The 12,078-nt window shown below is 44.6% G+C and overlaps 1 protein-coding gene across 1 annotated transcript in view; it reads right to left on the minus strand.

Annotated features, from left to right (window-relative positions):
* SMPD3 (sphingomyelin phosphodiesterase 3) overlaps window positions 1–12,078 on the minus strand; it is a 57,586-nt gene that overhangs the window by 5,231 nt on the left and 40,277 nt on the right. The window contains exons 4-6 of the mRNA XM_056862620.1: window positions 10,740–10,829; window positions 6,913–6,976; window positions 945–1,107 (exon numbers count right to left, since the gene is read on the minus strand). Coding sequence (XP_056718598.1) covers window positions 945–1,107; window positions 6,913–6,976; window positions 10,740–10,829 — 317 coding nt within the window. The remainder of the gene's footprint in view (window positions 1–944; window positions 1,108–6,912; window positions 6,977–10,739; window positions 10,830–12,078) is intronic.

Genomic DNA, 12,078 nt, shown 5'->3' on the forward strand with positions numbered 1-12,078 from the left:
CACTTCTCTGCCCCCCCCAATCCTGTCTGTCATTAAAAGGCAATGGGTTCCACACCTATAGAAAATAGAGGGAAGCTTTGAGGAAAGCGCTGCCTTGCCCCCCCCCCCCCCGCAATTTGGAATCTGACTGTTCCAAAAGCAGAACAGAGCGAGGGTGGAAGAAAAATGGAGGAGACCAGAGGGACTGGTGCTTGTTTTTTGTGCTGGGGGTGGTGAACCGCACGAGGTAATCTGCTGGGCGGAGTTGGGGCGGAGTTGGGGGCAGGCATAAACAATGAGCTTGTTGGAAGGGGAGGCCTCCTGCAAAAGAGACAGACCAAACCGTTGTCAAATACAGCGTGCTTTGTTCCCATGAAAAACCAAAACTACATCGAGATTGACGGGGATAAATCGTGGCCATGAAAAAAACATTTAAATCAGGGTTTTTTTGGTCCGTGGCAAAAGAGAAGCAAAATCTATCATGAAAAATGCCCCAGGGACTCTCCTTGCATGGGTCAGGTGGTGCAATTTTATGGGGTCCCAAAGGGTCGTCCCCTCCTCCATAGAAAAATATGGTAAAGTCATCAGTATTCTGCACATTGAAAAATTTCAACCTGTGGGTCGCCTGCCTGAGACCTTATTCAAGGGATGGACTGGGAAACTATGATGGCCCAGGAGCATGCCAAACTGAAAGGGCTCTGTGATGCAGTGGGACAACTCTGTGGGAGCAACTCAACACAGATCCATTCAGCAAGGTCAACCTTCCTGTTGCTACTTCTTGCACTGCCACTAGGCACTGCTTCTACTGAAGGGTCTGAGACAAGTAGACCCAGCAGTGTTGGCAAAATTGCTGGGGGTTTGACTCTGTGTTTCTGGCAGCTAGTGAACAGCCTTCTATGTCAGTGGCCCTCCGGGAACTTTCTCTGTAAGTTAAATGACCAATGCGCCCTCTGCTTTCCACTTACCACTTTCCACTCAAGGTACAGTCCTTCATCAGTGTAAAGCATATAGTCGATCCGCCTCCCGTTGCCCTTCAGCGCTGCTTTCCTCCCCTTCTGACTCGAGCCGTGGGTCTTGCTGGTGGGAAAGACGAGGTACCTTTTGCGCCCGTCTTCACTTTCCATTGTCCTATTTCACAAACACACACAGTTGTTTATCGCCATTTTATCAGCACCTCTGTCACTGACTTCTTTTCTTAAAAATAAGTTGTCTTAAGTGATGCTTTCCTTGCTATAGAAGTACAGAACACAAGCAAAACCTACGGGACCAGACGAAACTCCATCTGCAACAGCATTCTTTCTCAAGAGAACTGGGAAGCCAATGAAGACAAGATACACCCTCTACTCTTTGCCCATTCTCACCAGTTGTCTGTGGACCTGGAAGGTCCCATTTAGGCCTCAAGGTTGACAGCTCCTCCACAAATTTGTCTAATCCCCTTTTAAACCCATCACTAATTATGTGCTATTCATTGTGTTTTCTCATCTCAGTTTTTTGGAATTCCTCCCCCACATTGCTTGCCTGCTTATACCTATTTCTTGACAACTCATTTCTTAAGAGCATTTTTTCTTGCTAGACTAAATGCTGACCCTTCTATGTTTATGCAAGGTAGATACATAAATCAACCATATTCGGAAAGGATCTGCCCGTGTTCTTCTGGTTCTATTGATTCTCTAGCACATGTGCTCCTGGAATGTCGATATTATGAGGATCTAAGATCAAGTTATAGTATTCCTCTTCTAACAGATTGGACTAGTACCTCTGTGTCTGAATTAATACCCTATTTATTAAGTGACAGTGATCCTAAGGTTACATTGGAAGTGGCAAAATTTATTTCAGTGCTATCTCCCTTAAACAATAGATTTAGAATTATGCTGCTCAAGATTTATGAATCAAGAAGCTTCTAAGGGAGAAAGGAACCAAACAGAATTATGTGCTATGTAAAGAAATATTACACACTCTCTTTTCTAAATTTACATTTTATAAATACTATTTTCCCCCAGCTGGCATATGAAATGGACTTGCATCAAGTCAGATGATTTAGCTCTATACTGTCCACTCCAAAAATCTTTGTGAGCATCTGCTATTTTGAGATCCTTTATCTGGAAATGCCAGAGATTGAATTCAGGACTGTCTTTGTACAAAGCAGATGCTCTACCACTAAGACTGAGCTCCTTATTTTGGGTGCCTTATACTGAATCAGATCATTGATTTATCAAGGTCAGTATTGTCTCCTCTGCCTGGTGGGAGGTCTCCAGAGATCTTTGTGAAGATCTGCTACTTTCAGACTGTTTAACTGGGCATGCCAAGAACTGGACCTCCTACATGCAAAGCATGTTCTCTACCATGACTCATTCTTAACCCTGACAGCCAGTGTGGTGAAATGGTTAGGTTGTTGGACTAGGATCTGGGAGATCCAGGTTCAAATCCCCACTCTGACTTGGAAGCTTGCTGGGTGTCCTTATTTATTTATTTACTCACTCACTCTCAGCCTAACACACTTCACAGGGGTGTTGTGAGGAGAAAATGGAAGAAAGGAGAACAATGCAAGCTGCTTTGGGTCCCCCACTGGGGAGAAAGGTGGGGTATTAATGAAGTAAGCAAATAAATAAGTTAAAAACTATGAAGAATTGTTGTGTGGGATGCATGTGGGCATATATGGTTCTAAAACACTCAATCCAAGTGAAACCATATTAGATTGTGAAGGGATTGACTGATGCGCAGCCCAATTGCATGCAAATTTACCCAGAAGTCAGTGCTACTTTCAAAGGAGCACATAGGTTCATGGTACTGAAGGGGTTGTTCTTCAAATAATTTTTTTTTTGGCCTAATCAAGTTCATTATTTGGATTTGATGTGTACAGTATGGATTTAAGCTGAAACAGATATAAGAAATGTAAGATCAGCAGGATGATGCCCATGATTCTTAGATAATCAGAAAGTGTGAGAGACTGTTTTTTCAAAAGGAGTCCTATGGTTGGATCCAGCCAGCTTTTTCACTCTGCCTCACCCAATCTCCCACATTATTACAGCCTTCATCCTACATAGTTTTTGTCCACAAAGATCCCACCATCGTCTTGGTGGACAAAGGAGACCCATCCTTCTTTTTCACCAGTGGAAAAACTGCTTGGATCCAGCCAATAAGGCTAGACCCCTATGACTTTGTTCCACTATGTTGGATCCTATGATATTCTTCTGCTAGACTTTCCTTTAGGGGAACAAGAAGAAGAGTTGGTTTTTATGCCCCACTTTTCTTTACCGTAAGGAGTCTCAAAGTGGCTTATAATCGCCCTCCTTTCCCCGCCCCACAACAGGCATCTTGTGAGGTAGGTAAGGCTGAGAGAGTTCTGAAGGAACTGTGAAGGCCCAAGGTCACCCAGTAGGCTCCATGTGAAGGAGTGAAGAACTGAACCAGTTCTCCAGATTAGAGTCCACCACGCTGGAGATAGACTCCTCCAATAGAAAGTGATATTATTCGGATGGAGAAAACTTTTTGCTGGAGGAGGCCTTTCTATGTTGGAGAAAAAACTTGATAGAAGGGAGGCACAGAATCCAACCCATAATGTTTGAAGTCCCGTGGTTCATGCTCGAGAAAATCAACAATACATTAAAATAATTGCTACAATTGACTCGTACTACAAGGCAGGCTATTTATCAGCCTTTCAAATGTAATATCCGGTTTTTAACATGTACGGCAGTGTTATCTCTAGAGACCTAATCAATTGACGTCTGTTGGCCGCTTCTGATTCATTTCAGTATCAGGGAATCAATAATAATCAATGCCCTTCTTCAGAGGAGCATTTTTAATTAACCAAGAGAGTCAGGGTTGGGAGGTTTTTGCTTTTTGTACAAAGAATGGTTCAGATCTGGACTTTCTTCTAATTAATTGTCTTCAATAGCACCCTCGACGGGCCATATTGCAGCCTGCTTGAGAAAAATCATGAAATCTTCATTCCTCCCCTCCCTCAATCCTAATGCAATGCAATGTAGAGCTTCAGCTCAGGATGGAATTGACCCCTCCTGAAACACCAGTGGATTATCTCCACTTCATAAGAGCAAATTAAATTTAAAAAACAGACCGAAGTGTTGAGGCGTGCTCAATGTGTTTCGCAAGGCTGTGTGTAAACTCAAAAAGGCATCGCCGTTCGACACTCCAAATGTTAAGCCTTTAGAAAATGTTGAGCCTTCTGAACCAGCCTTTCTCAATGGCTCAAGGGATTTTGCTGGTTAAGCCTCCTGTCACCTCTCTGCACCTATCCTGCCCCCCTCAGGGGAACAGTGACTTCTTGGCCCTTCAGTCCCTCAAGCCTCTCTGAAATCAGCAAGGCAAGCCTCAAGGGCTTCCCGAATTCTAGTGGGAGTTCGGCCACCATTTTGGTTGTGGAGACCAAGGATCAATCCCTTTGGATACCAGGAACAGACAAATGTAGCAGTGAGGGAGGAGACTACCTCCCTCCTAAATCCACCACCTGAGGTGACAGCCTTATCTCACTTCATGAAGTGGCCCTGCGCTTTCTGCCAAGGAACCTCTATGTATTACCGAGGGTTCTGGGTAGTATTACAGGGCATGCAGTGAGATGCTACACCTCACAATTCAATCTCATGCCTGTGGCACTAGAAAGGAAGCTACCATTTCCTTCCCATATCTCAGGAGGTAAACAGCAAGCCTGGAAGAGGAAGGGCAACCCACAACTGTCTCTTGTCCCTAGATGGACAAAGAATTCCCAAATGTGCCTGGGCAAAATAACAAGAGATTGTCAAGCTTTCACTAAGCACAACTGGTAGATTCTTGATCTGTGTCAATGGAATGGAACATCTGCAGTGGGCTTAACGCATGAACCTGTGTAGACTCCTCTTTTTGTACAAGGAGTGGAGATCAACAGCTAATCTAAATTGTGCATATCTTAATTAAACAGCCTCTTCCAATGGGGGTCCCCACAGTGCCCTATTAATCAAGCAGGAGCTAGAGGAACATTTGTAACTAAGTAGCAATAGCATTTATTGATTGGTTTAATAGGGAAACAGGCCCATGAAGTCACTCACATTGATGTGTTTAACACTGTGATCTCTTTAACCTTATTAATAGGTTTCTAGAGATTGGAGGTAGAAGTCTAATGTTAGTCTAATTTACTGGGCTCCTTTCAGAACTATCAATGCCATTGTAAACAAGTTGATAAATTAGTTTTCAGGTTTTAGTCAAATTTTATTATTGAAGGATTCTCCTAAGGGTTTATTTTAAGCCTAATCCCGACGGAAATTGGTTTCAGATAGCCAGCTCAAGGTTGACTCAGCCTTCCATCCTTCTGAGGTGGACCCAGCTTGCTGGGGGTAAAGGGAAGATGACTGGGGAAGGCATTGGCAAACCACCCCGTAAAAACAAAGTCTTCCTAGTAAACGTCAAGATGTGATGTCACCCCATGGGTAAGTAATGACCTGTTGCTTGCACAGGGGACCTTTACCTTTACCTTTAATCTTGTTTAGACATGACATGAGGAATTCTAAATAGGTATTTGCAATCTCCTGTTCTGTTCATTTTGAAGACGACAATACCATTTCAAAGCTGCTAGACAATTTATCGTTTGTGTATGGCCTTTCAAGGCAAACTGCGTTTGGTGCCTGGAATTGCTCGTAGATACTATACTTTGAAATCTCAGACAAGAGCTTCTTTTTTAAATATTCTGCAGATATCCAAGGTTTAGGTTGTTACTGTCATGTCTTTGGAATGGTTCAGCGGCATGCCAGCCTTGGAGAAATGAAGTCTTCAAGCCTCAGAATACCTTTCTAGGAGTAAGCCCCGTGGAATAACATGGGGCTTACTTCTGAAAAAACTTGCTTAGGATTGCTCCATGACAGCATGTTCACACAGTGCCCAAAATGTAGATTCTAAACTGAAAATGATGAAGCAATGAACGTGTACCTTGTTCAGTCCATAAAATGCAGATTGCAAACACACTCACCCCTCTTAAAATGCAAGTAAAAAAGCACAGAGCCTAAAGTTTGATTCACATGTGGAGGTGAACAGTATACCCCCTCTGCTTTCCATGCACAGCCCTGGGGCAAATGGAGGATGCATGCCATTTATAGACAGAACAAAATGTGTGATCTTTGTCCTGCCTATTTGAGCCCCTTGATATAGCGGTATGCAGAAGTGAGTCTTGGATTTACATACATGAACACATGAAGCTGCCTTATACTGAATCAGACCCTTGGTTCATCAAAGTCAGTATTGTCTACTCAGACCGGCAGTGGCTCTCCAGGGTCTCAGGCAGGGGTCTTTCACATCATCTACCTGCCTTGTCCCTTTAACTGGAGATGCCGGGGATTGAACCTGGGACCTTCTGCATGCCAAGCAGATGCTCTTCCACTGAGCCATGGTCCCTACAAGGGAGTTTTCATACTCAGAGGCAGTAAACCTCTGAATACCAGAGGTATTACCAGAGGTAAACCTCAGAATACCAGTGCTAGGAAGCAACATCAGGGAAAGGTCTTGGCCTCTATGTCCTGATTGTTGGTTCTAAAGGGGAACTGGTTGGCCACTGTGTGTGAAACAGGATGCTGGATTAGATGGACCCCTGGTCAGATCCAGCAAGCTCTTCTTATGTTCTCATGCATTCCTGCTCCATTCATGAAATGTATCTATTCTTACCTTTGTGCAGACACTTCCCATGTGTCCTGCTTGCATTATTCCTCCACCACAAAAGCAAGTCATGTGTGAACTGTACAGGCATCAGAGCGGCCATGAGATTGCTACAAGCTGGCCATGGTGGGAATCCATGGTGGACATCCAGCTAGACAGTGTTCATGTTTTTGTGTCCTCTCATCATCTGACTTAAACTGTGAGTCTTGTGGGGGCAGGAAACATTTGTCTTTGGTGGTGTTAATGATTGCAGAATTCAAAGTAGCCATATTTATAAGCAGGGGAAAAGGCTATACGCACTTCTGTAGGTTATCTGGGGTGCAGATCTCTTCATCATACAGTCCTTCTGGATCTAGCAAGGTTCCTGTGAACAGAAAGGGACATGTGATTCTCCAGTCAGTCTTTTCCAACTTGTATTAGATGCCTGATTCTGCCTTGCATAGTTTGTTGCTGTTGTTTTGCATGAGGGTGTGAGCTGTGTCTGTCTGCTGCATCACCATGTTATTTAGGCCCTGGGCATTTTGATGTAAGTTCACTCATTGCTTGGAGTAATTTCAGTCTTGCACAATAGCATGTTTCTGAATCCTAACAATGGGGGGAGGGGAATCTAGCACAATAGCACACCAAATTTAATGTTTGTTGTTTGCATATTTTCAAAATATCAATGCAATCTTTTCAAGGTGGCTACCAGGTAAAATGATTAAAATAACAAGTCAAGCAAACAATAAAGGAATGTGATAAAACCAGCAACAAAACTCAGAATATAGTGTCAGGAGCTGTTACAGGCAAGGGCATGTAGCCGTTAAAAGCAAGGGCAAACGTGATAGATTGGTTGAAGGCTTTCATGGTCAGAGTTCATTGGTTCTTGTAGGTTATCCGGGCTGTGTAACCGTGGTCTTGGTCCTTCGGCATTACTCCTCTGAAGATGCCTGCCACAGCTGCTGGCGAAACGTCAGGAAAGAAAATACCAAGACCACGGTCACACAGCCCAGATAACCTACAAGAACCAGTGATAGGCACCATTTCCCATGGTGTCTAAAATAGGATGTTGAGAATATGAATGGGAACACTGCAGAAAAGGAACACTGCAGAAAAGATCCTGTTTGATGTGGCCACCCATCTCACCTCCACAGAAGGTCTCGATGGATGGGCAGATGCCGTCCTTGAGCTAACTTGGGCCCAGACCATTTCAGACTGGCCAAATACCTGGCTGGCCCAGGCTAGCTCGCACAGTACTGGCACATTAAAATTGTGCCCAGAAATAGAACTTAATTTGCTGCTAGTTTTTCAGAATTAGGGAAATATGTTCTAAAGGATTCGCTGCAGTCAACAGTCTAGCAGCTTTATTCCAGGCTAGCTGAAAGTTCGGACAGTCTTCAAAGGCAGCCCTACATAAAGCACATTACAGTAACCAGGCTAGATGTGACCATAGCATGGATATCAATGGAAGGTTAATTTTGGGCCTAAAATGGGTGCAGCTGTTGATCAAACTGAAGCTTTGTGTGACAGATACTAATTCACCATCCCGCTGCAAAGTTGGTGGTGTTTTTTTTTTACCTCACTTGGTCTCAAATAGTTTAAAAGTAGATGCCTGGGATTATGTGTGGATACTGACGGGATGGTTTTCAAACTACGGACTCTCTCTCCCTTCCTCTGAATCTGGGTTGTGGGGCCATTTCTGCAGAAATTCTTGGACACAACCACTACTCAAGGTTTATTCAAGGCTACAGTTTTATAGGGTTTGGTTCAAGTGTCATGGGTTCCTCAGAGAATCCTGGGAAGAAATGACAAGTAAATCTGATAAATTTTATAGTGTAGATATCCCTGACGGTCTCACTCAAACCGCAGACTTCTTGTTCCCAGCATTTCTTTCTTGAGGTGTATTTGTATCTTCCACCTTATTGGCGTGCCATCAAGTTGGGTTTATGAAACCAGACCATTTCACACACGCAGATATAGGCATGGCTGTTACATCTGGGAGCAAAATACTGAGAAAATGGAACAGTTCTTAACATGTGTGTGTGCGAGTGGGGGGAATCAGTGATCATACAATTCAAAGGGAGTTTGGAGAGAGCTTCTTCTACAAGCTGCGTTGTTTGATAGCTGGATCGCCATCCCATCCCATCTATCAAGAGGGGCGTCTGTGTAGTAGCGTGCACAGGAGATGCGATAACTGTGCACAGCTTCCGTCGGGCACTTCTGACTTCTTCAGAAATGTGTAACATGCTGATAATGGTCCTTGAACATCACAGCTTGAGACTATTTAATTTCCATTATGGGCTGCTGAAACAGCCCTTCCTGTTTTAGCGCGCACGTCCTGCAGGGAGCCGTTTGGTGCTCGGCACTGCAGTTGCGGTGGGCTGCGCTGTCCTGACAAAAAATTAGAAGGCAAGCAAGAGAAAGCTGTGGGAAGAGAATCATCTTTTTTCCTCAGGTTAGCTCAGTGGGCTTAGATCTTTCTTTCCTCTGCACGTCAGATGGCTTGTGTGTAGGGGTTGCGAGTTTCCAGGTGGCGGCTGGAGAACTCCCAGAATTACAACTGGTCTCCAGGTTACACAGATCAGTTCCTCTGGAGAAAATGGCTGCGTTGGAAGGTGGACTCTATGGCATTATACCCCACTGAGGTCCCTCCCACCTGAAACCTGGCCCTCCCCAGGCTCCATCCTTAAAATCTTCAGGTATATCCCAACCCAAAGCTGGCAACCCTATTTGTGTGTTTACTTCCAAACTCAAAGGCCCCAAAAGTAGGGTTGCCAGGTCCCTCTCCGCCACCAGTGGGAGGTTTTTGGGGTGGAGCCTGAGGAGGGCGGTGTTTGGGGACTTCAATGCCATAGAGTCCAATTGTCAAAGCGGCCATTTTCTCCAGGTGAACTGATCTCTATTGCCTAGAGATCAGTTGTAATAGCAGGAGATCTCCAGCTGGTACCTGGAGGTTGGCAATCCTACCAAAAAGCTATATCAACATAAGGAGGAGCCACCCTCCTCCCATCCTGGGGATGTTCCCCCCCTGCTAAGGTGACATATAAAACCTTTGCCAACATTGTGGGGATGACTTGTAGAGTTCTGAGCCATGAACACCACACTAAACCTTCAAGAGGCCTAGGTTTCTCATGCAGCAGATCAGGGTGGGAACGAAGTGACAGAATCTTGAGCAGATGGTAATGGATTGCACCACCAAAGGGGTGGGGGCAACAAAACCCAACCCAAAGAAACAGATTCGGTAACCTAAAAAGTTGAGTGAGCAAGCTCAAAAAATACGTCAGCAGAGAAACCAACATAAAAGTACACTTTAATAATAACAATACAATATATTTAACAGTAAGCCACACAACACAGTAAAAATCTTCCCCAATGCTAAATAGCCAATAAACCAATATATGCAATATATTGCACAATGATCTATTGTCTTGCCATATAACGAGTATTTATCACTTAATAGGTTTATCAAGAACACCAACACATGTTTGTCACATAATAAGTTAATTTAGCAAAAGAGGAAGACTGTCTTATCCGAAGAGGGGAGGTGCCCACATTACCTGTGGCCGTACATCCTGTTCTTCTGATCTGCAATCATAGTATGAATCTTCCTACCTTTGTTTTAAAAATGACCCTCTTCTGCATCCTATTCTGCACCCAATGCACATGAGGGTCAAAGGTGCTTATGCTTTAGTGCTTCTTTACCCATTCTGCCCTGCGGCCCACCAGAGAATGAGCATGTGCTCAGTGCGGGTGACCTGCACCTAACTTAGCACATTAGTGTCTCACACCACAAGAACTTGCTGGCCTGTAATCTGGGCTTCTTGAACAGGGGTCTCCTTCTGGCCCTCAGCTTCCTTCACAACTAGAATGGCCATTTGCCTGTTCATGTTGAGCCAACCCCTGCCCTTGGTTCCTATCCCCCAACCTTGAGAAAATGAGGAGTGGGAGAAAAAAAATGGCTGGGAAATGACCTCCCTAGAGATGCTCTAGGAATTTCATTATGTCTCTATGGTCTTTACCACCCAGAAGCGATGTCCCATCCTCCCCAAACTCCACCTTCCTCAGGCACCGCCCTCAACATCTCCCCGCTTTTGCCAAGGCAGAGTTGGCAACCCTATTCCCAACCCCAAGGTTGCCCCACACCTTACCGATTGCCCATGATTTGTCCTCCCCAGGACCAAGGCGGCATGGGTCCTTGTAGCGTGTAAACAAGGAGTGCTGCTGCTCCAGCTTGTCATCTACAGGGAGAAGACATAAGTCAAAGGAGAGGCAAACCAACTGGAGGTGAAGGAAGGAAGAGGAGCATCCCACAGAGCTCAACTTGGGAGGACGAAAGGCACGAAGGGGCCGTGCAAACGGACCAGTTCCAGTTGACGATTTTACCCAGATGTTTCAAAAATGCCACCTATTTCTTTTCAGAGACTTGTTCTGTTCCTTTTATTTGAGGAAGGACCGTCTCCTTCCATATGGAGCAAACTACTGTCACCAGGCAGCCATTTGATGGCTATCCCACAACTTATGGTGACCCACCTGGCATTAACCAGAGTCGGACCTTTTTCCATCGTGACTCTGCGGTGCTATTCACACACACAGCCCAAATAATGCACTTTCAATCCACTTTCAATGCACTTTGAAGGTGGATTTTACTGTGTGAACTGGCAAAATCCACTTGCAAACGATCGTTAAGGTGCACTGAAAGTGGATTGAAAGTGCATTATTTGGGCTGTGTGAATATCACCGCTGCGTTTCTGTGCATTTTGTCCGCATTTTCAGGGATCTGCTTTATCGCGAATTTGAAAACACGGGCAAAATACGGGGAAATGCAGGGGGAGAGAGAGGCGACCTCTGATGGTCGGAAATGGCCTGCATAATCCAAGCAATGACCTGAAGTCATTGGAGGGGTGACCACAAGGGAAACCACTAGGTATAAAAGACCATTGTTTGAGAAAACCTATGGGTTAGATCGAGCCAGCCTCTTCTCTCCATCTCACCCTGTCCCCCTCTGTATTACAGTTCCTGGTCCTACATGGCTATTGTCCACTCAAATCCCATGATCCCCTGCACAGGTGATCCAATGGTACCTCTTCCTACTTTCATAATCAGAAAACTGGCTGGATCCAACCAGTTGCTTGGCCAAGCTGTCTACTATAACCTGCTGTGAAGGTAATAATATATAAACACCAAAAGCACCCCTCCATCATTGCTCCACTTCTAGCCAGAGAAAACTTCAGAATTTCTTTTTCATTTCTCCCTGGGGAATCCCATGAGTGGGCACAAAGGGTGCTAATGATATCATTTGTCACTGTCTACTGTCAAGGCAACAAAAGTAATACGTTTGTGTCTCTTTTTTTAAAAGAAAAGAGAACAATCCCAACTGTTCTACAGTTTAAAATAATAGCATGCGAAGGTGACTGATTCAATCACCTCTCTCGGCCCTGCTTCTATATAGCGCAGTGTCTACATTTGCTTTCGGGTAGTTATTTAACA

This window comes from Euleptes europaea, chromosome 17 (genome assembly GCF_029931775.1).
Source record: "Euleptes europaea isolate rEulEur1 chromosome 17, rEulEur1.hap1, whole genome shotgun sequence".
In the NCBI taxonomy this organism is placed as follows: domain Eukaryota; kingdom Metazoa; phylum Chordata; class Lepidosauria; order Squamata; family Sphaerodactylidae; genus Euleptes; species Euleptes europaea.